General features: G+C 43.6%; 1 protein-coding gene and 1 long non-coding RNA gene across 4 annotated transcripts in view; one reads left to right on the top strand and one right to left on the bottom strand.

The window, feature by feature from the left end:
• Nucleotides 1-23,813, bottom strand: part of FSTL4 (follistatin like 4) — a 418,733-nt gene that overhangs the window by 8,665 nt on the left and 386,255 nt on the right. For all 3 annotated transcript variants that reach the window (XM_043465521.1, XM_043465519.1, XM_043465520.1), the window contains exons 11-14: nucleotides 23,663-23,689; nucleotides 19,618-19,736; nucleotides 14,813-14,962; nucleotides 6,888-6,995 (exon numbers count right to left, since the gene is read on the bottom strand). In XM_043465521.1, the coding sequence (XP_043321456.1) occupies nucleotides 6,888-6,995; nucleotides 14,813-14,962; nucleotides 19,618-19,736; nucleotides 23,663-23,689 (404 nt within the window). The remainder of the gene's footprint in view (nucleotides 1-6,887; nucleotides 6,996-14,812; nucleotides 14,963-19,617; nucleotides 19,737-23,662; nucleotides 23,690-23,813) is intronic.
• Nucleotides 1,933-9,458, top strand: LOC122439927. The gene is made up of 3 exons (XR_006269021.1): nucleotides 1,933-2,046; nucleotides 2,436-2,474; nucleotides 9,331-9,458. It is a non-coding gene; the product is annotated as an uncharacterized LOC122439927 (long non-coding RNA).

The following is a 23,813-nucleotide window of genomic DNA, read 5'->3' as shown; positions in this document are numbered from 1 at the left end:
CTACAGACCCAGGCACACTCAGGGAGTGATCCTCTTTTTGGCTGGGAAAAGGGGGAGAAGTGTTTTAAGTAGCGAAATACGCAATACTGGAGTTGACTGGTTCTGTATTTTCCCTTGACACCAGGTGCCTAGGCTGCTGTGTTGATAGTCTCCACCATATGCTGCTTGCAGAGGTGCTCTCTGAGCACTGTGAGGCCATAATTTAATAGAGAAAACAGGCATCTTTCAGAGCTGCTGGCTGTGTCACTTAGAGTCGGTGATTAGGATGCAGGGGAGGGTTCCACTTTTACAAATGGGACTGGCTGTGAGCAGTGAAGAATTAGGGCCTGTGTTTTGTACAAATTGGTGGTGACAGAGCATGGCTGCCTCTGTGCCCTGGGAGGAGCCACTTTCTCCCCTGTGGACCCGGCAGGAGGCAACTTGAGCAGTTCCTCGGTGTGTGTCCCTGCTGTGTCTGTGTAAGGGAAGCGTACCCTGGCAGTGCCGGGCAGGGCTGAGTGATGTCTGGGGTTAGACAGGATGGAGGCCCTGCTGGAAAGCCCCCTGTGGTCAGGCTGGGCTTTTGTCCACCAGCTGCTGAGACCTTGGCACAGGCAGGCTGGAAACACTGAGCCAGACAGCCTCTGTCCTCTTGCCTTCTGCATGTGCTCATCTGCCTCCAAGTTCTAGGTGATTCCCAGACAGGTGGCAGACCTGCAGCCAGATGAGGGGCTTGGCCAACCTGTGGGCAGTTTTGGCTGGAGGACCCAAAGGACAAGCCCAGACTCTCTTAGAAGGACAGAAGGCAGATGCTAGACTCTGACCAGGGAGGGGAGACACATTTTCTGATCTTTATATTGTGACCATGTATACAGACGGAAGGATTCAGATTTTTGCAGCCTGGGGCTGAGGACAGTCTATGATGGGGCTTTGTGACTCACAGGGCTTAGAGCTCTAGACGCTTTAACCTTTGAAGAGTGGGACTGCCTCTGGCTCTTACTTTAATGACAAGACAAACAGCACCTGTCCTGCCTCCTCTGGCAGGTTTGAGGCCGGGGTTTTGGGGATGGTGCTTCCCTCCAGGGTTCAGTAGGCAGAATGCTGGATTAGAATGATGTAGGCTGGGAATTTTAGTTTTAGGGCAGTCTTAGTTCTAAAGTTAGGTTATTTTCCTGTAATTAAAAAAAAAGCTGGAATGACATTTCCATGCCAAGTCCATGGGAAAAAAACTTAGAACTAGACATTAAGAAAATATCAGTATTAAATCAACTTACTTAAAAAACAGACTTAGAAAGCAAACTTATAGTTGCCCCGGGGGACAGCTAGGGAGTTTGGGATGGTCATATTCACACTGCTATATTTAAAATGGATGACCAACAAGGACCTACTATATAGCACATGGAAGTCTTCTGTTTATGTGCCAGCCTGGATGGGAGGGGGATTGGGGGAGAGTGAATACATGTGTATGCATGGCTGAGTCTCTTTGCTGTTCACTTGAAACTACCACAACATTGCTAACTGGCAATGCCCCGATACAAAATAAAAAGTTTGAAAAAAAAAAAAGAAAATATCAGTATTAGGAAACTTAGAATCTTAGAATGTCCAGGTGAAAATGCCGGAGAATGCCAAGAAACCATGCAATCATTGCTTGAGATCAGGTCTGTCATTTTAGCTTATAATAGAGATGGAAAATTACAGGCTGTCAGCGGTCCGTGTCATTCACGCTTCATCACCCTAACACCCTGTATTCAGAGGTTACTTCTTCAAAACCCAGTATCATGAGCCATTGAACTGATATGGGCTAGTCAACCTCATTTCCCCAATGAGTCATGAGTTCCTTCTTGGCCTGTGTCCCAACCAACACATAGCTGGGCATGTTGGTGACTAAAAGATAGCTTTTGAGCTTCTCAAATTTGCTGGATCTATGGGCTTGGTTGGAGATGCAGGCAGGGCTGGCTATCAGGAGATGTCAGTTGGTAGCATGGGGTAGGGAAGGCTGAGCATCTGTTCCAGAGGGGTGGATGAAGCCGCTAAGAGGTGACAGTTGGGGACGAGCAGGGAGCCAAGGTACTGATGCAGCTAAAAACTGGACCTGGGTGTGGGTGGACAAGAGCATGATGGGCAAAATTTGCAACATGCCAAAGATTTAAACACTGGCTCCTGGGGGAGGGCCTTGGTGCAACAAGCCTCATTGATAGAACCACTTTCATTTTGTCATAGCAAAGTTTGTTTAACCAGTCCCTTAGTGTTAGATATTTAGAAACGTTAGGATAGTATTCTGAATGTTTTGCAAATGTAAATAATGCTGTAACAAATAGTGCTGTAACTAAATCTTTGTGCCCATCCTTGATCATGGCCTCTGGATAAGTTCTGAGGGGTCACGTTGCTGGATTGAGGCTTTTGGTTCACATTTCTAAATTGCTCACCACAAAGGCTCTGCCTTTTGCCATTTCCAGGAGCAGTTTTTGCAAGCAGTGGTTTCCGGAATGATGAAGGTAGGTTTATTCAGTTTATTTCATTTTCTTGTCAGAGTGTATTTCTCAGACTTTCTAATTATGGTGATGGTGGGCATCATGGTCTAATTCTTGATATTAATTAAAATGCTCTTAATGTTTTGTCATTTAGGCAAAATTTGCTCTTGGTTTCTGGGAAACAGTCTTCATTATGTTTATGTCTTCTATTCCTATTTTTAGTTTTTTGTTTTTTTTTAATTAAGAATGTCTGCTGTATGTAGTTAAATGCCTTTCCAGCATTCATTGAAAATATTATAGTATATTCTGTTTTAATTTGTGGTATGAGTAATATTGACTGATTTCCTAAGAGTGAGCCATTATTACATCCTGGGAATTTGTTCCCTACTCAAGCAGTTAGATGCATTGTTGGACTCTCTTTTTAATACCGTGTTGAATTTTGCTTCTGTCTTTGTGAGATTAGTTGATAATTTTATTTTTTAATACTAAGGAGCTGTACATTTCCCCCACATGGTCTGAGATAGTTCAAATGATACTAAAACTATCTGCATTTGAAAGGTTTGCTATAACTTGCCTGTACCCAAAAGCTCCTCTTCTGCTCTGTTCCAATTATTAATACTATGCTCAGCCTCTCTCACAAAGGTAATGGTATCACTGAATACAAGTGGTCTGAGAAATAAGATTAAATGATCAACTTAAAGTTTTCATAAATGACAAGATTATGGTCCCCAAAGCATTTGCCTTACCAATTTTATATGCTTCATTTATCAGTTATTACATTTTAAGCAACTAGCACTAAAATGTATTTGTTTCTAGGATCAATACTAATTTATTAATTAGCCAACTTCAATGTATTTTAATATGTTCTGAAAAATCTCCACTCATGACTTGCCTTTTTCTGAATACATACGTCTGAGTGTTCTTGCCTAGGTATTAATCTAATTGTTAAACAATGCATCAGAAACTTGGCTGTACATTTTTCTATGGTAGATTTTTAATCTTAAAAAAAAACCCTCTGGTAATTGTTCTACTTCAGGTTTTCCTTTTCTCAGGTCGGTTTTTTTAATTATTTATTAAAGTATAGTTGACTTATGTTAATTTCTGCGGTATAGCACAGAGACTCAGTTATACATATATATATATATATATACACACACACATAATTATTTTTTATATTTATATAAATGTTTTTTTCTGTTATGGTTTTGTCCCAAGACATTGACTGTAAGTTCCCTGTGCTATACAGTGGGACCTTGTCCATCTATTCCATATGTAATAATTTGCATCTGCTAACCCCAAGTCTGTTCTGTCAGTCTCTTTCTGCTTCACAGAGAAGTTCAGTTGTGTCATTGTTTAGATTCCACATATAAGTGATGTCATATGATACTTTCTCTCTCTGATTAGATCAGTTTATCTTTTTCTGCATTTTGCAATCATCTGTTTTTTTCTAGGTTTAAAAATTTCCACCTCAGAGTTGCAGTATACTATTTTATAATTATTTTCATCTTCCTTCATCTGTAGTAATCTCTCTTTGCATTCTTCATTTTATGTTTTTTTCTTTATCAGGTTTATGAAGGATTTATTGTTTTTTGTTTTTTTATTTCTACTAATTTTGGTCTTTTAAATAATTCCTTCCTGCCAGTTACTTTGTTCTTTTTCTAATTTCTTAATACAAATATATTCTCTGCAGGTTTTAAGATACAAATATTCCCTTGTGTATGGTTTTCTCTCTATCCTGTAGGTTTTGATGAGGAGGAGTCTCTTTTTCATTGCTTTCAGACATTTTGTAATTTCTCATTTTAATTTCCTCTTTGCTCCAGTAACAATTTAGGAGTGTTTCCTTATTAGGTAGGTCACATTTTAATTATTTCTAATTATCAGATAACGTAGCCCATAACACTGACTTTTGCAAAATTTGTTAAAATTTTGTGATTACTGATACATGTATATGTGGACATGTGAAAAAATTCTATTTGGCAGAGGAAAGGTTTTCTATATATTTATGAAACCGAGTTCCTTATTCATATTATTCACTTTCCCCATGTCATTATATTGTCTCCTTGGTTTGTACAATTTAAGTGCATTTAAAATCAAGTTCTTCTTGTGTTTTTAATCACTCGTGTCATGTATTTAGTTGTTTGCTATCTGTTGGCTGTTTGTCTTCACATGATGTCTCTCCTTATGCTATTTAGTGCTTGTAACCTTAAATTTGACCTTGTCTGATATTAATATTACACTCAAACATCTTTTCATCCACCTATCATCACTTTATATGCCTCTTGTAAACAAATTATAGCTAGTTTTCTCTCCCTCTCTTCCTTCCAAACCCAATCTCATCATCTCTGCTTTTAATAGGAGAAATCAGTTTGTCACATTTGGAATAATTAGATAGTTAACTATCTCAACTATTAATTTCAAAGAGCATTTTCTATATCCCCTCTTATCCCCATAAGATGACATGTTGGAATGTTTTTACTCCCTTCTCTTTCCTCTACTTCCTATCTTTACTTTTACTGAAATAATTTATCATCTTTAGAGTCTGGTATCAGAATATCTCTTTCAGTGCATCTCTCCTAATTCAAATACCCTTATTTAGCACTTACTCTACATTAGTCTCTCCTCATCCACCTTGTTTCAATTTTGGACCTTCCTCTAGATTTCTTACTTACTCTTGTCTCTTCTTTATCTTCCTCCATCTCGATGTCTCTGATCTGGCTCACCTGCTATTTTTCTGCTATCTTTCGTGATATGCTCTCTGAATTCTTGCATATGCTTAGGTCTTTCTTTTGTCCTGACAGGTAAATGATACCTTGGATATCAACCCTTTTCTTTTAGTAGCATGTGGACACAATGCCACAGTCTTTACTGTTGCAAGTGAGAAATCTGATTGTTCTTCTATAGGTGACTTGTTCTTTCTGCCTTGAAATGTTTTTTCTTTATTCTTAGAAGTCCAGAGTTTTACCAGGAAGAGCAGAGATGTATTCTTTCTCATCATGTTAATCTAGATCACTTTCAATCTACAAGATGTACTTTTTTAAATTGGAAATTTTATTCCAAATTTCATGTTTGACTCCATTCCAACTATTACTTTTTCTAAACTTCTTTTGACTTTGAAATGTCTTTTGAGACTTCATATCTTAATCTTATATTTGTTCTGTGATTTGAGGATTTTCTTGCTCTTTATCTTTCAGGCTACTAATTTGAGTCTCAGTAGAAACCATGCATTTTTCAACTCATCTCCTGCAGTTCTAAATTAGGTAAACATTTTTGTTAATTTTTAGCTCTAGAAAAATATTTTCTGGTGGCCCCTCCCTTCGAATTTCCTTACCTGTTTTCTTAGGGCTGCCAGAGAAACCAATTTTCTGAGCTTATACTCTGTTCTGAGCGACCTTATTCTGACTCCTAGGTCCTCTAATGAATTATTACTATTTGTCATCAGCTCGCTGGGGCCCAGGATGTGTTGATGATGTCCACTGAGGGGCAGTAGTCTCGGTGTGTAGAAGATGAAGTAGTGCCCTTCCCCGGCCCAGGAGGGTGGCCAGTCCTCAGGAGGAAGCTTCTGTAGACTGGATGACCCCTGGCCTCTTACAAAGGTGAACTTGGCTCCATCTGCAGCCAAGTTACAATCCATTGTAAGTGCTGAGTTAACTTCTGGGCATCTAGAATGGTTCTGTGTACCATCATTGTGAGAATTGAGGGAACAGGTATTTAAATCAGCTTTTGTAGGGCTTAATCCTCTCATGTACCTTGGTGAGAAAGGCTGAGCGAGATACACTCAACACAGGGTGGTGCTGACCTTCCCTGACTGGTGGAAGGAGGGATCCCACAGATGTGCTGGGCCCAAGCTCTTCCCAAGGGGGAGTCAGCACAGCGCAGTGGCTGAACTGCAGGGCTGAATGTATACCTAGGTTGGAGCAGGGGCCAATCACTGAACCTTCTTGTGCCCCAGCACTCCACGAGCACTCGGTAATGTGCTTTCATTTATGAACATAATTGCTACTGCTTTTCCTCCTGCTTTTCCTTTTCTTTTCCTTCTGCTTCCTTACTGTCTGGTGCCTGCTTTGGCAGTATTCTCCAGCCCGTGCAGCCCAAGGTGGAGAAAGCCCTGGCTCCCTTCTCACTGCTTGGAGTCCAGAGGTTCATTCCTGCTTGGCCCCAGGAGCTCCTGGCTGAGAAGAGACAAGTGTTTGGGGGCTGGGCTAGGTGGGGCCCAAGAGCCACCTTCTGGTTGTCATGACATCAGAATCCCATCCACCATCAGTGTTGCTGTCTTTAGCAGCAGGCCTGGCAGAAGATACCCTGCTAATTGCCTGTGAGGGGCATGGTCCTGAGGCTGTTTCCTACTCTCTTTCATGGACATACTTTGGGTAAATGTGATTAGCTGGGGAGAGAGTCCTTTCCTGAGGGTGGGTGTTGTCCTCCATGTACCCAACATACCTGGAGGCTTGGCTGGGACTTGTGCACGTTCCCCCAGCTCAGGACCCACACTTGGTCATGTGATTTGTCATAGGACAGCTTAGCCGGCAGAGGATCGACACCTATGGACTTAAAAAGAAAAAGTAGCGACAAGTTGATCATTGTTGTTGCAGAAAGTGATTCTTTTCTAGGCCACTCTGTCCAGCCTAGCAGCCTGGATAATGAGCCCATTTGGGAACCCAGGGCAGAAACCTTTGTGGGTTTGTCTTCAGAGGCATAAAATTGGTTGTTAGTAATGTTTTCCTTTCTTGCAAGTTTTACTTAAAGAAGATCCATACCATCTTGGCAAAAACAGGTTTTTTTTTTTTTTTTTCCTGTTTTCCACTCACAAGTCAGCTTCAGGACCCTCCCATCACTTCTCCTGTAAGCCTTGGAGGCCTCCTAAACCCTCATCATCCTTCCCAAGCTCTTCCACCTACATCATCTGAGACTGACTTGGAAAGCTTCCATTATCACATGTCCTTTAACTTTGTGCAGACTGTCTTGTACATCACTCACCTGGAACCTCCGGGACTTGGACTGTAGCATCAGGTGAGTCTTTTTCTACTGCTGAAACTCTGCTATTTTCTGAGAATAGAGCTTCCTCAGTGGCTCTGGAGACTTCCTCAGTCACCTGGAGACTGTTTTATACTTCTCTTAATGTAGTTTCTAAGTTCTAAAACACTGTTTGTGATGCCGCTGTGACCCCTGCTCTTTTCGGCACTGACCTAGCCACTCTCTTTGTTCACTAAAGATCCCTAATTTGGTGCCTTCATTCAAAGCCCTGCTTTCTTAGTTCCTTCTTAGTTTCAGTGATCTTTTTCTCTTCCCTACTGCAGCCACCGTAACTTATTCCTTGTCAACAAATTTCTGAAAGTTCAATTTTAGTCCACCGTATTCTAGCCTTTCTGATCTAGTCGGGGGGCATCTTTGTCCCCATTGGTTAAAACTTTTCTCAAGAAATGTCTATGGAGTCCCTGAAACCATTTAGTTGTCTTCACCACTCCACTGAACTGTCATAGAGCTTAATGTCAAATTCAGAGATCACTTTTTGATCCGCCTCTAATTTGAATTTTCAGCATGGTTAACCATTCCCTTCCTCATCCTGACTTCTAAATGTTGGCATGTTCCACATCTTCCTCTTTGACCTTCTATCTACCTCCTTTCCCTGGATGAGCTCATTCAGCACATGGCTTCAAATAACCCCCTGTACTCTAGAATTCATTCCTCTGTTGGTGACCACAACTTTATACAAACCTAAACTCTTGATTTTGCCCATCCCCATTGACATCTATTTCTTCTCCAGTCACCCCCATCTTTGCAGTCTACTTTAACTTTCTTGCTCAGATTAAAACCTGCCCTACTCTGAAGTCCTAAGTAGAGTTGTTTCTATTTTCCTACCTTCATATACCCCAGGTCCATTGTTCATGCGTCCAGCTGCTCCTCATTGTTCCTCTCTTCTGCCGGCTTCCTAGTCCTTTCCCTTCATTTACCAAAGGCTTCAGGATCCAGCGGCCACCTTCTCCCCAGAGCTTCTTAACTCACCAGTCATGATACCATCCTCACTGTCTCTAGATTCTTGTACTTTTTCTCTCCTTTTAAAAACCCTCTTGATTACACATCCTCTTCCAGCTATCTTATTTGTCCACCCTCTTCACAAACTTCCCTGAAGTTTGGACTGCAGGCACTATCTCTCCTTTCTGCCTAACCTTTTCCAATCATAGTTCATATTCTCATTCTGACTGAGGTGGTGTGGAGCAGGGGATTGAAAACCTAACCCCCTCCCCCGCCCCAAATCTCTTAAATTCAGAGCAGAGCTTTCCACAATCTCTATATGCTAAGGAGCTAAGACATGGAAGGGAAAATGTCCTGAAGAACAAACCAGGCTCTCAGTGTGAGGACCGGAAGGGTGACCTAGTAGAAGTGAATCGGAGGCTGACTAAGCTTTATAAAAGCTGCAGTTCAGCCTTGACTCAACACAGTACCTGATTAGAGGGATTCATTCTCTACTGTCTGTCTTCCTAGCAGAGAAAAGGATAGACCCTCTTCAGTGGATGACAGCCATATAAAGTCTCTACAATGTTATATGGAAGATTTGCCATTCAGAAAAAAATGACTAGGCATTACATGACTGAAAATAATATAAAAAGATAAAATTATGTGCATATAATTATATATGTGTGTATGTATATGGAATTAAGCAGAAATTCTAAAGTGAAAAAATGCAAAACTTGAAATTAAGATCTTAATAGATTTTGTTAAATATACCTTAGACAAGGTGGAAGACAGGACTAGTAAAGTGAAAGACAATTGATGCACATACCCAAGTTGAACTACAAAGAGACAAAAAAGGATGGAAAATATGAAAAGAGTGAAAGAGATGTGTGGGACACAATGGTAAGGTCTAGTTTTTTTTTTCTTTCAGCGTTCTCAAAGATGAGGTGAGAAAGAATGAGGCCTCAGAATATTTGAAGAAACAATGGTTAAGAATTTTCCAATCTGATGAAAAATATTAAAGACCAAAGAAAGAGAAAATCTAGAAAGCAGCCAGAGAGAAAAAAGGGATACGTCATCTTCAAAAGAGAGACAGTAAAACTTGACGGTTGACCTGTTAACAAAACCAGTGGAAGATAATGAAATGGCATCTTAAAGTCGAAAGAATATAACTGCCAATGTAACATTCTATATCCAGTGAAAACATCCTTTACAAATAGAAAATTTTCAAACAGATAGCTATGAGAATCTCTTGTCAGCAGATCTGCACTAAAGCAACATGCTCAGTCAGAATGAAATTGATCCCAGACAGAACACTGTACTTCAGGAAAGAGTAAAGAGCAATGAGAAAGGTAAATATATGCGTGAATGACAATAATTGTCATGTTTTGCAGGGTTAAAGTATATGTAGAAATAAATTCATTCCTACTATAGTGCCAAAGGCGGGGAGAGGGGTGCGGTTAGAGGAGTTAGAGTGTTCTAAGGTTCTCTCATTACTAGGCAATGAAAGTGAAAGTTGCTCAGTCTTGTTCGAATACTGTAGTGGGTGGCCTTTCCCGTCTCCAGGGGACCTTCCCGACCCAGGGATTGAACCTAGGTCTTCTGCATTGCAGGTGGATTCTTTACCAGCTGAGCTATCAGGGAAGCCCATTATTAGGCAGATGAAGTAATAACTTGTATGAGACTGTATTGAGGCAAAGAATGTGTTGTAATTTCTAGGGTGGTCATAATAATAGCAATGATCAAAGAATGCATGGACAATAAGTTACTAGGGAGAGATATAGAATAATAAAAATGTTTGACTAATCCAGAAAAAAGTGAGAAAGGAGGAAAAAAACCAGGTAGGTCAGATTAAAAAAAACAGAAAGATGGTAGGTATAACCATATACTTATATATACAGGGATCAAATAAGTGAGTAAAGACAAAGGTTATTAAACTAGATAAAAGCCAAAATTCAAATACATTAGCTTTACAGAAGATCACCTTTTAAATACATGACGTAGATTAAAAGTGAAAGAATGGAAAAATTATACCATGGTAACACTAATCAAAGTAAATCTGATTTAGCTACGCTGTTAGACAAAAATAGACTTTCAGGCAAGAAGCTTTACCAGAGATAAATAGGGATATTTTGAAAGAAGTCTTCCACTCAGGAAGATATTATAATTTTAAAGCAAAAATGGATGGAACTTGATAAATTTACAATCATGGGGGAGATTTCAACATACCTCTCAGCAGCTAGTTGACTAAGTAAACAAAAGTCACTTAGAATATTTGAATAATATAATGATCCAACTTGACACACATACTCAAAAACATTAGAAAACACATGCTTTTAAAGTACACACAGAGCATTTGCCAAAGTACATTAGCTTGATTATAAAGCAAGCTTCAATAGATTTCAAAGGATTGAAATTATCCAGAATTATTTTCTCTGACCAGGTAAATCAGTAACAAAAAGATAGCTAGAAAATCTCCTGCCATATTTGCCAGGAGAAACCACAACCAAAACCCTGGTTTTATGTAACTTTCTCCCAACAGTTAGCAACCTGCACAGCTGAGCATTCCTGGAAAAAAAAATACAACCCTTGTCACTGGTTTGACTTTAAATTTGCACCCCTCATCCTTAAGTGGACCTTCACCACTGCCCTGCGGTCCTATCACATTTCCCTGGTCAATTTAATCTCACATCCAACTTTCACCTCTTGCCTTAGACTTCCAGCCTTGGTGATAATTTTCCTTCTTATTTCAAAGGCAACCAGAAGAGGAGGTCACCCAGCTACCACCAACTGTATCACCTATTTGCACCTGTGCCTGAATACTTCCTGTTTCTTCCTGCTCTGATGAGTGAACGTGCTTTTATCTTAGGCTGGTGTATCTGCTCATATGTCCTGGATTCCACTGCCTACTTCAGTGATGCAGAAGAAAGGGAAGAACTGCAGAAGTTTTCCCCATTAGCATACAAATGCTGGAATGTGATCTAGTCTAAAAGTTTCTTCAACATCCTCTGCCAGCTACCACCTCATTTGTCTACTTTTACTCACATTTCAGCAAAACCCCTCAAAATGGTTGTCTGTATTCACCATCTCTACTCCCTCTGATTCTGACTTGAACTCACCCCGCTCAGGCTTGCATTCTGCCATTATCGTCCTGTTTGTTCCTGCCAAGGTGATCCATGTGGTATGGAATCCAAGGTTAGTTCTCAGTCTTCATAACATACAAATACTTTCAGCAACCTTTGACACCATTGGCCACTAACTCTCCCTTAAAAAACTCTTCTCTTGGCTTCTGGAAAACCACCCTCTCCTCATTTTCTTCTTACCTTTCAGGTTACTCCTTCTTGATCTCCTCTGTTAGCTTGCTCTCTCTCATTCCTGATCTTTAAGTGTTGGGAGTATTCAGGGCTCCAACCGTGACCTCTTCTCTATCTATATATCCCTCCATGATCTCCTCCAGGTCACTGGATTTAACAAATTCACATGGTGATGATGTCCACATTCATATCTCCAGCCTAGACCTCTCCTTTGACTCCAGACCTACTTATGCAACCTATTACATGACATCTTTAAAGATACAGATTATATATATATAATAGCAGCTTAAACTTAATCTAAAGCTGAATTACTAATTTCCCCCTATATCTGCTTCATCCCCTGCCTTGCTCAAAGCCTCTATCAGAGTGCATTACTTTCCTACTGCTGTAGCAACAGTGAAACAACATAAATTTATTCCCCATAATTACAGTTCTTGAGGCCAGAAATCCAAAATTAATTTCACTGGCAGGAGAAATACATCTGCATGGTAGTGCTCCCTCTAGAGGCTCTAGGGGAGAATGTTTTCCTTGTCTTTTCAGGTTGCCAGAATCCAAAAATTTGCATTCTTTGACTTTGGCCTTTCCCTCCAATCTTAAAGCCAGCAGTGTAGCTTTAGTCCTTAAACTGTCTCCTTCTTCTATGTTGTCACATCCTCTCTCTTACGAGGATACTTGTGCTTGCAGGTAGGACTCACCCAGATAATTAAGGATAATTCCCTTTAAATTCCATTTAAAAATCCATACTTTGAACAAAATCTTTAGAATTTGTATGCAAACACAAAAGACCCTGAATAGCCAAGGCAATCTTAAGGAAAATGGAGCTGGAGGAATCAGGGTCCCTGACTTTGGACTATACTACAAAGCTATAAAACAGTATGCTACTGGCACAAAAACAGAAATATAGATGAATGGTACAGGTTAAAAACCCCCAAAATAAACTCATGCACCTACTGTCACCTAATCTTTGACAAAGGAAGAACATATAATGGAGAGAAGACAGTCTCTTCAATAAGTGGTGCTGGCAAAACCAGACAGTTACATGCAAAGGAATGAAATTAGAACATTCTTTAACATCATACACAAAAGTAAACTCAAAATTCATTACAGACCCAAATGTATGATTGGATACTATAAAACTCTTAGAGGAAAACATAGAATACTCTGACATGAATGGCAGCAAGCTCTTTTTTGATCCACCTCCGAGAGTAATGAAAATAAAAACAAACAAATGGGACCTAATTAAACTCAAAAGCTTTTGCACAGCAAAGGAAACCATGAAAAGACAACCCACAGAATGGGAGAAAATATTTACAAATAAAGCAACCAAGAAAGGATTAATCTAAAAAAATATACAAAGAGCTTATGCAGCTCAATATCAAACAAAAGCAACCCCAATCAAAAAATAGGCAGGAGGCCTAAATAGACATTTCTTCAAAGAAGATGAATAGATGGCCAAGAAGCACATGAAAAGATCAACATCAGTAATTATTAGACAAATGCAAATCAAAACTACAGTGAGGTCTCACGCTGGTCAGAATAACCATCATCAATAAATGTACAAATAATGCTGAGGAGGGTGTGAAGAAAAGGGAACCTTCTTGCACCTTTGGTGGGGATGTAAACTGGTATAACCACTATGGAGGTTCCTTAAAAAACTAAATACAGAACTACCCTATGACCCAGCAATCCCACCCCTGAGCAAGTATCTGGAGAAAAGCATAATTTGAAGAGATACACCCACCCAACATTCATTGTAGCATTACTTAATAGCCAAGACACGGAAACAGCCTAAATGTCCAATATGTATGTATAATGGAATATTAGTCATAAAAAAGAATGAAATAATGCCATTTGCAGCAACATTGATGGACCTGGAGATTATTATACTAAGTAAGTCAGAAAGAAAAATATGATATTGCTTATATGTGGAATCTAAAATAATAATGCAAATGAACTTATTACAAAACAGAAATAGAATTCACAGATGTAGGAAACAAACTATGGTTACCGACAGGGAAAAGAGGGGTGGGGGTAAACTGGGAGATTGGGATTTAAGAGTATTAACTATATATAAAATAGATAACTAATAAGACCCTACTGTATAGCACAGGCAACCCTACTCAATACTCCATAATGATCTCTATGGGAAAAGAATCTTAAAAAAAAAGTGGACATATCTGTATGCATAACTGATTCACTTTGCTGTACACCTAAAACTCACACAACATTGTAAATCAACTATAGTCCAATAAAAAGTATTAAAAATCCTTAATCACACCTGTGAAATCCCTTTTGCCATAAAAGGTGACATTCTTTGGTTCTGGGGATGAGGGTGTAGATATCTTGGGAGCCATTATTCCACCCACCACACACAGTATATGGCATTACCATTCTACCATTGCTTAAATTATTATTAGTATTCCTTTCTCTCAAACCTTACATTCAAATGAGCAGAAAATCTTTTGGGCTCCACATTTAAAATATAGCAAGACTTCGAGAACTTCTTACTGCCTCCACTGCTGTCATCCTCTCTTGCCTGCATTATTTCAGTGACCACATCTCTGTTCTATCTTCCAATCTGACCAGCAGATCGACTCTTTAAAGATGTCAGATTATGTTACTCCCCTGATTAAAAGACTTGAATGGTTTGCTATCTCCGTCTATGCCGCATCCCACTCTCCTCTGCCATGGTCGTGCTCCAAAGCTCCAATCCCACTTGGTGTTCAGATCTCAGATTCCATTTACCTCCAGAGGGAGGGCCACTTAAAAACAGTCTTTCAGTTCCTCTGTCCCTTTCAACCTGTAAATAGCTCTTAGCATCTGTAGCTCCCTAAAATTCTAAATGATGGTCTCTTTCCCCAACTAGAATATAATTTCTGGGACCCGTTCATTCATGGCTATTTGTCCAAGCACCTAGACCAAAGTTTGGCACATAGTAGGCAATACATGCTTAATGAAAAATGCACATAAATCGTCTCTACATCCTTCCACTAGCCTGACCACCTCTCCTAGGAGCTGAGAAGTGTGCAGAGAACAAAGAAGGATGTGGCAGGTTGTGCCCCAGAGCTGGAAGCTCCCCCCTCCCTCAGAGAGATGTACCTGAAGGACTTTCTGAGCCTGCACGTCGACCACGAGGACTCTGCTCATTGTGGGCTGGGCCACGTAGATGTAGCGGTGCCTGACGTTCACTGCTGATGCCCACTGGCAGGGCTGGGAGGCGTCCCCGTCCTCTGGAGGACATATTTCTTCCTGTAAAGGAGACAGGCTGCCATAAATCTTCTTAATCCCCCGTTTTCCTGCCACCGCTGGGTTCCCCTCCCTTCACCCTCCCCTCTTCCTTTCTTCCTGTCAGAATTCTTCGCAACGGCAGCATCCGAGGGAGCACAGCACGCACAGCCTCTCGCGTCCCCGCATGGAGCTTTCCTCTCCACGTTCCGTTCCTCTTTCACCTTCCCCTGCTCCTCCGGAGGCTGTAACCCCCTTTGCCGGCCTTTCGGTCAGCAGCTGAGAGGTCTGTGTGCTCCCACTCTTGAGAGGGCCTTCTTCCTCTCCTCATCCCCACCCATCGCACACAACTCTGTCAGTGACCAGACTCCTGCAGGAGTCACCTACACACACTCTCAGCTTCCTCACCTCTCACAGGCTCCTTCGTCTTCTGGTGCTAGACCTCCTCACAGAGCAGGCGGTGTTCTCACTGAACTCCCGGCCGACTTCTCAGTTACAGTCAAGCTTTGCCGTCACCTTATTTGAACTTGGGGCATCATCTGACACTGCGTGGACTGTTTCTTGGTTCTTTTCCCTCCACCCTCCGCAGTGTCTGACCCTTCTCTGTTGCTCAGTCTACCCTGTTTGCTGATCTCTAGACGCAAGAATGCTCAGGGGTCACTACTGGATGACTTCTCTAAAATCCACTACCGTTGCTAATCATTGTTAATCCACATCTATGACTTTAAATACAGTCTACGTGCTAACAACTCCCAGACTTGTATCTTTAGCTCAGCCCTCTTCTCTGAACTCCAGACTTAGCTACTTTCCTAAGTAGCTATTTTATTTACATCTCAAATTTGTAAGTCCAAAATCAACTCTCAGTTTTGCCTCCCAGTTTTGCTCATTTCCCTTGTTTTACTTCCTAGACAAAATCTTTGAAGGCATCTTTGACTCTGCTTTCTCTCTCTATACCCTCAGCCTTCATCCAATGAATAAAAATCATTTCAATTTTACCTTCAAGAACACATTCAGAGTTAAACTTTCTGACAACTTCCACCTTTGTCACCTTGACTCAAGCCACATCTGTCCCTTGAGTGACTGCTACAGCATCCACACTGTGCTCCTTGATTCCACCCTGGCCTCCCCCGACAGGTTCTTGACTCGCCAACCACAGGGATCCCTGTGAAACACAAGTCAGCTCAACGCACTCCACCACAATAACACTCTTTCTTGCTCAGAACAGGGTCCCAGTCTTTCCTGAAGCCAACAAGGCCCTGAACACTCTGGTTCCTGGGATTCCTCTGACCTGTCTCTAGTTTTTTTCCTCCCTTTCCCACCCATCCAGTGCACGCACGTGCTGGCATCTTCGGTACTCATGCTGAACTCCTGCGCCAGGGCCCGTGTGCTGGTCAACTGGTGTTCCCAGATGTCTACCTGGTTTATTTCATGTCCTTCAGGTGACATGTCCGCCCACACATCACCTTCTTGAGATGCCCTCTCTAGCCTCACCAAGCTTAGCACCCTGGCACCCACCCTCCCTCACCTTGCTACACTTCTCATTTACCGCTTGACCTTCTTAATTTGTTTGTCTACCTACATTTAGTCTTTCCTTTTTCACTAGATTGTAAACTCCTTGAGAGCAAGCTCTTTGTTGGGCTCACTGCTTTATTCTTAGCACCTAGTGAAGTGCCTGACACAGAACTGGTGCTTGAAATATATAATAACACAATGTAATATAAATAAAGAATAAATGAGAGAAAAGAGGACCTTCTTTTCCCTTGTCTTTTGTGATATATATTCTCATGGGTCTCCTCACGACTCTTGCCCAGTGCTGTCTCAAGCTTTGTGTCAGCCCCGGGGCTCTGTGCCAGGCGCCCAACTCCAATCACTTACACGCACCCTTGGTGATCTTGTGTCCTGTCTTGGCTGTCATCAGCACTCACATGCTGAGGCTCCCAGATCTGTGTCTTTAGCTCAGAACCATCCTCCCCAGTTCTCACATGGGTTCTCCCACAGTCAGCTCATTCTCAACCGTCCACATGTGAGCTGGTCTTTGCCGCCATCCCTGCTCCTCCTCTGGGTCCTCATTGGTATCTAGGCAGCCGAGTCCAAAGCAGGAACACCATTCTGGATGCTTCCTTCTCCCACACAATTCACTGTGAATTAGTCCCTGAGGACTACAGAGATTGCCTCCTAAATCTCGGAGTTCTATGTTCTAGCTCGAGCCCAGTTTCTTTCCTAAACAGCTGCAAAAGCTTTGAAGCAGGTCTTTCTGTTTTTACACTTCACTCTCTGTCATCCTGTTTAATCCTTACATGCCTCTGTGCTAAGTTGCTTTAGTCATGTCTGACTCTGAAACCCTACGGACGTAGCTGGCCAGGATCCTCCGTCCATGGGATTCTCCAGGCTGGAATGGGTCACCATGCCCTTCTTCAGGGAATCTTTCTGACCCAGGGATTGAACCCACATCTCTTATGCCCTCTTGCATTGGCAGGTGGTTTCTTTCCCACTAGCACCACCTGGGAAGCCCTTAATCCTCACAATAACCTTAGTTTACCTATGAGAAAAGACAGAGGCTTAGAGGGGTTAAACACTTTTCTTAAGCCACGTGGCCTGCTGAGTGATGGAGGTGGGCTCTGATATCGCTTGTGCAGATCCTGCTCTACAGCCTGTGCCCTGACCTACTAACCCTGCAGCATCCTGCTGGGCAAAGTGGACTCTCATCCAGCAGGGAGGCCAGAGATGAGAAGCACCAACTGCCTACTCACCCAGAACCTGAGAAAGAGGGTCAGCTCATCGTAACTCTCCTGGGAGGTTCTGGCCATTTTCTAGGTGAGCAAACTGTTATTTGGGACTGTTCCATAGCTCACAGAGGTTTGAGTTGCCAGAAATGCCTACAGGACCTCTCTTACTGTGTATGTTCTAGTTTCTTAGGAAAATTGAGCCCTGCTCAGGATTTGAGAGATTTCCCCTGCAAGCTACAGGTTAGGTTATTGCAAATATATGAGAAGTTAGTGCCAATGTGATGGGTTGCAATTATTCAAACCTAACTGCTAGAAATTAACTAGGACCACTCTTACTAGAGGGCTGGTGGTGGCTCAGTGGTAAAGAATTTGTTGCCTATGCAGGAGCCCCGGGTTTGATCCCTGGGTCAGGAAGATCCCCTGGAGAAGGAAAGGGCAACCCATTCCAGTAGTCTTGGCTGGGGAATCCTATGGACAGAGGAGCCTGGCAGGCTACAGTCCATGGGTTGCAAAGAGTTGGACACGACTTAGTGACTAAACAACAACTCTTTCTAGATGGTTTCATGGCTATCACGTGGAGGGAAAACTTATCAGAGGTTAACACTTTAAAACATGATTAATTCATATCAAGTAGTCTGGAAAAGAGCTGTTCCCAAGCTGCAAATATAAGGAACACAACACTCTGAAACACACCACTGGCCAGCACAGCAATGCAACAAACTTGTTTTAGGAACTCGTCTGGGCCAAGCCCACTTGCTCCGTGAGCTCCAAGCCCATCCCTGTGGCCCAATGATCCATTGTATGTCTTTGAGTAGAGGGCTCATCGGGGCTCTTAGATGACTCTTGGATTAATGCCACACTTCTGCCCTCAAGAAGCCAGGGATTAGCTAGGTCAGACCTCTAGTAAGAATCCACCAATGCAAGGCCAAGTGGGCCATCAGTGGAAGGGACAGAACCGAGGGGTGGGAGGCACAGCCCTGAGGATGCCTCCTGACAGCTGGGTCTGGGGGGCTGGAAGAGTTGTTTTGGACCTGCTGCCTGCAGTCGTCTCTTCTGCCTCTGCCCCCTGCGTGTCACACTGCCACTTTCTACCCGGCCTCTGAATTGTCCACAGCAGCTGTGATGCTCAGGCCACTCACATGTTTCATGTGCGCTCCTCTGTTCCCTGGGGACCACTGAGGGCCTCCAAAGCCCAAAAGTCTACTAAATGTTTCCCATTTCACCACCACTGGTTTAACCCAGGTCCCCATCCTCTCCTGGATAATCACAACAGCCTCTTCACCCATTTCTGTGCTTCGAGTGCAGCCCTTCTGATCACCACCCTCCGTGAAGCCCTGTACATGTTCCAAAGCACCTTAATGCTGGCCATCCTTCGCTTGAAGTCCTTCGGTGCTTCCTCTTAGGACTCATCAGCCCTGACCCTTACCTACTGTTACCCTCAATCTTAGGCCCTTCTCACATCCATTTGTCCTCCAGGCATATAGAATATCTGTGGTTCCCTGAACATGACCTCATGTTTTATGTTCCTGTGCTCCACGTTCATGATGTTTCCTCTCGACACTCATCCCCAATTCCTACCTGTTCTTCACAACTGAGCCCAGGCATCACCTGCCCCTGGAGCCTTCTCTGACTTTGCCCTGGAGAGACTTCTCTCATTGTTGCCAAGTACCTTACACATTCTTCTAGCAGCACCTGTTTGGAAGCTGTCCATTCACGCTACTGTCTCTGTCATTTGATTGTGAACTTGTGGAGGCCAGGAATCCATCTGTCCTCCTGGGGCCTCCCTTCAGGAGTTGTGCATGCTAGTGGCCACTGGAGGAAGGCATCCGGAACCACATCATGTATGGCAAATGGAACTCAAGAAACCCAGTGGCACACATGGTGAAAGGCTGTTGTGTGATGTTGTTGGGGTGTTGTTTGTGATGTGGAGTGTCCCAGGTGCCAGACACTTACGTAGCTCATGAAGATCTTCTCTGTGGGCTTGAGATGCCTCTGGATCTCACAGTCCACCGGGTGCAGGATGATTATGCCATCATCGGAGAAGACGTAGAACATGTTTCCCACACTGAGGCCTGCGAGCAGCAAGCACAGCCATGGTTATGCCCTTCCTAGCGGCTGGTCCCTAGGCAGGCTCACAGGCCACGCTGGGCACAGAAGAAACCGGCAGCCTGGCTGTGTTGGGTACAGACACAGAGTACAAGGTCTGGGCCAGGAGGGGCGAGGCGAGACGAGCAGGCAGTGCGTGGGGACCAAGTGCCTGAGGGCTGTGAATCAACACGGACACCGAGGGCCCTCCAATCCCTGGGCTGTCTTCCCAGACATGCACGCCTGCCCCAGGTCATCCACAGCTGGCCGTCAACACAAGTTTTCAAATAAAGGACAGCTCTGGCTGTGACATACATTTGACCTCTCCTAAGGGCTTCCCTGGTAGCTCAGCTGGTAAAGAATCCGCCTGCAATGCAGGGGACCCTGGTTCGATTCCTGGGTTGGAAAGATCCCCTGGAGAAGGGAAAGTCCACCCAGTCCAGTATTCTTGGACTTCCCTGGTGGCTCAGCTAGCAAAGAATCCACCTGCAATGGGGGAGACCTGGGTTGGGAAGATGCCCTGGAGGAGGGCATGGCAACCTACTTCAGTATTCTTGCCTGGAAAATTCCATGGGCATAGAAGCCTGGTGGGCTGCAGTCCATGGGGCCACAAAGAGTCAGACAAGACTGAGCAACTGAATGCACACACATCCTGAAAAGCAAAGTCTCCCTTGGTCCTTGTCAACTAGGCAAATCAGAATGGATCAGATGATGCCAAAAAAACAAAGGTTTTTTTTTTTTTTTAAACACATTTACATACAGTGCTGCCACTTGGAACCTGGGGGCCTAAGGATGCTGGGGTTGGTATTCCTTTGTCCAAACCTGGCCTCTGTGCCAGTGAACATTTCCTTCAAGACAGTTTGCTCCAACCTCTGCCTTACCAGTTTCCCCGTGGCAGCCCCATGCCAGGTGACAGAGCCCACAGCTGGGTCAGGCCAGCTGCCTGCCCCCCACCTCATCCTAGCCCAGGGCCATGGCTGTCTGGAGAGAAATTCCTTAGATCAGCAGAGAAGGGGCCTTGGGGACCAGCTAGTTCAGCCTCCTTATTTTAAAGACAAAAACAAAACAAAACAAAAAACAGACCCAAGATGAAGAGGGGCTTGGCTGAGGCCACAGGCCCTTGTGACAGACCTGGAGCCTGCACCCTGGGCTCTGTCCCCTCACCCTGTTCTCCATACAAGGTCAACATGGCACAGTGATGGGTAAGGCCTAGAGTTCTCCCTCTTCCTCCCCTCCCCACTTCCTCTCTCCCTTCATGGCTTTTGAAGGTAACACATTGAAAAGATTACCAGGAATTCTAAGAGAATTACCTATGTGAAAATTCTTTCCTAGCATGCTAAGAAAACCAGTGTACTGACTTAGTTGACTAATGGAGTATGTTTTTAGTGAGAAAATGATAAAACAGACAAATGAGAATCCCTGTTCTGCCTACTTTCAGTGGCTCTGCTGGTCACTTTCACCAGTGTCCATGACTCCCAGTGTGGACAGGGGTCCCTGACCCCACAACACAGCCTCACCTACCTATAGTTCTGTGCTGAGATGAGGGCTCCTGCCACTATAAACAGCTAGACCCCAGCCTCTTGGAAGCTGGGAATGCCTGGGAGCACTCTGCATAGGTCCCAGCGGGAATCCTGGGTGCTGGGCAGCCTCTCCCAAGAGCCAGACAAAGTGGGCCTGTGCCTCCCACACGGTGGCCAGTGTATGGAGCGGGGTAGGGAGCACACACAGATTGCTGTGACCCCAATCTATCTCGTCTCCAGCAAGACTTTCTCTTCTATACAGTCATTTAGCAAGCTCCTCTTGCTCAAACCTAGGGGCCGGAGGAGGTCGAAGTCCCTGCAAAACAACCACAGACCCCACAACAGGCTCCCAAGGTTCTTAGAAAATCAGTGTCTGGAAGAACCAACGTGAGACTGAAAACTTCGTAGAGCCCACTCGGGGTTTGCAGCTGGACTGCAGGCTGAGCACCGAGCCTGTCACAGCGGACAGTGCAGTGTGACGCCATACAAGGCCTTGCTCCACAAGTAACTGACTTCACGAGAGAGCTGGCCTCACGAGTCAGACCCTGGAAGGTTCTGTCTGTGGTGAGCTTGACCAAGGGGCACAGGGGAACATTCTCTGCTATTGGGAGTCCTTCATCTCACTGCTCCTATTCAGAGATGGGAGAGCCGAGCCAACCTCTCTGCTTTTGATCCTGTATTCTACAACTTTGGGTCCTTGAGTATGAGCAGGGAGGGGTGTGGGCAGACAGCTGTCCAGGTCTGATGGGGTCTGTTCACTGCTGGGTTGCCCAATATCAGCATAGCACCAGCCAGCCCTAAGGTTGGAGGCAGCTGTGGGTCTTAATTTGGCCTTTGGGCCTCCAGAGCTGCATTTAACACTTTTCAGGGTCTCCAGTGCTCTCTGCAGTTCTCCACTTCTGAGACTTGTAAATGCCCCTTAGAAGGCACTTCTTTTTTTTTTTTTTTAGAAGGCACTTTTTAAAGACACAGAGCCGAAGCTCTCTGTGTGCGCGGTGGCCTGGAAGCCAGGTTGAGGCAGTGTCAAGGGACCGCTGTCCTTGATTAGCAACTGTTGCTATGATTTTCCTTCTGAGGATTCCTAAAACCTACTGGCAACAATCCCTCATTTTCCAGGCTCTGCCTTTGTTTTGCTCCCAGACTGTGTGAGCATTAGTGCCTGACAGTCAGGAAATTACTCTGAGTGCTTGTATGCATGCACATGCTAGATGGTAGGTAACAGCCTGTGAAGTTCTTAAGAAGAAACATGAGGAAATGTGCTGGTTTTAAAAAATGGAGAATTAGTGCTTAACCCTGGATCGCATGGTGCCTTCTGCTGGTGCTCATCCTCTCCCTCTGTCCACCAAGCTAGAGGACAAGGTACCTCAGGTGATTTGGAGTCTCTGGCGGAGGGGTTCAGAGGGAAAGTTGGGGATCCATTGCAAATGCACCCAACACAGTGACTCAGACTCTTTAACCTGGGGCCCACATGTGCTTGCTATTTTTTGAACCATATTATTAGACTACTTTTGATATACAAAAATGGCAATTTTGTTTTTTGCTTTCTTTGGCCTTGTGGCTTGTGGGATCTTAGTTCCCTGACCAGGGATTGAACCTGGGCCCCCAGCAGTAGAAGAATGGAGTCCTAACCACTGGACTGTCAGGCAATTCCCCCCAAATGGCAGTTTTGTATGGCCTGGCCTAATATCTAAAGATCGTTGGGTAGATACACATAGGTTTAAAAAACCTATTCATTTAGAAATATACATGCAAATGTATATTTACAGACATGATGGTAGCTTTTTTCTTTAGCATTTTCTCAAAGTAACACTAAACCCCAACACCAACATCAGTTACTAGAAAATATTTTAAGGCCCAGTTCTGACCAGGATCCCTGCCAAGAAGTCTGCATCAGTGGAGGTTTCAAAATAGCTTTAAATGGAAATTTTTGTTTTAAAAATTCTAATAGTCCAATGTCCATTAAAGACATCTGCGCTTGTGCATGCTCAGTCATGTCTGACTCTGTGACACCACAGACTGTAGCTTGATAGGCTCCTTTGTCCATGGATTTCTCCAGGCAAGAATACTGGAATGGGTTGCCATTTCCTACTCCAGGGGATCTTCCCAACCCAGGAATTGAATACGCGTCTCTTATGTCTCCTGCACTGGCAGGTGAATTCCTTACCACTGTGCCACCCGGGAAGCCTATTAAAGACACTAGTAGGTTTAAACATGCCTCAAGTGTGCCACTTGAGTTTGATGTGGACTTCCCCTCTGATTTGACCTGTGGACCCCACTTGTAGGGATTGCTTGATGTTTGAAAAAACTATTGGTGGTGCATGGAAAGATGGCATATTATGGAGCCATAAACACATGTGATTATAGGCACAATACAGAACAAATAAGCTTGGTACCTTCTTCTCGCCATAGAATGTTTGCAACTGCAGCATCAGAGAAATGAAGAAAGCAGGTACATGATTGAGGGAAGAAAAAAAAAAAGAAAAAGCAACGTCAGAACACTGTAGTGATTCAGTTCAAGAACACAGTGTTACCTAGTTCATCACG

Source organism: Cervus canadensis, chromosome 4, assembly GCF_019320065.1.
Source record: "Cervus canadensis isolate Bull #8, Minnesota chromosome 4, ASM1932006v1, whole genome shotgun sequence".
Taxonomy (NCBI): Eukaryota; Metazoa; Chordata; class Mammalia; order Artiodactyla; family Cervidae; genus Cervus; species Cervus canadensis.
Note: the sequence above shows the minus strand (reverse complement) of the source record. Positions and strands in the feature narration are given on the sequence as shown.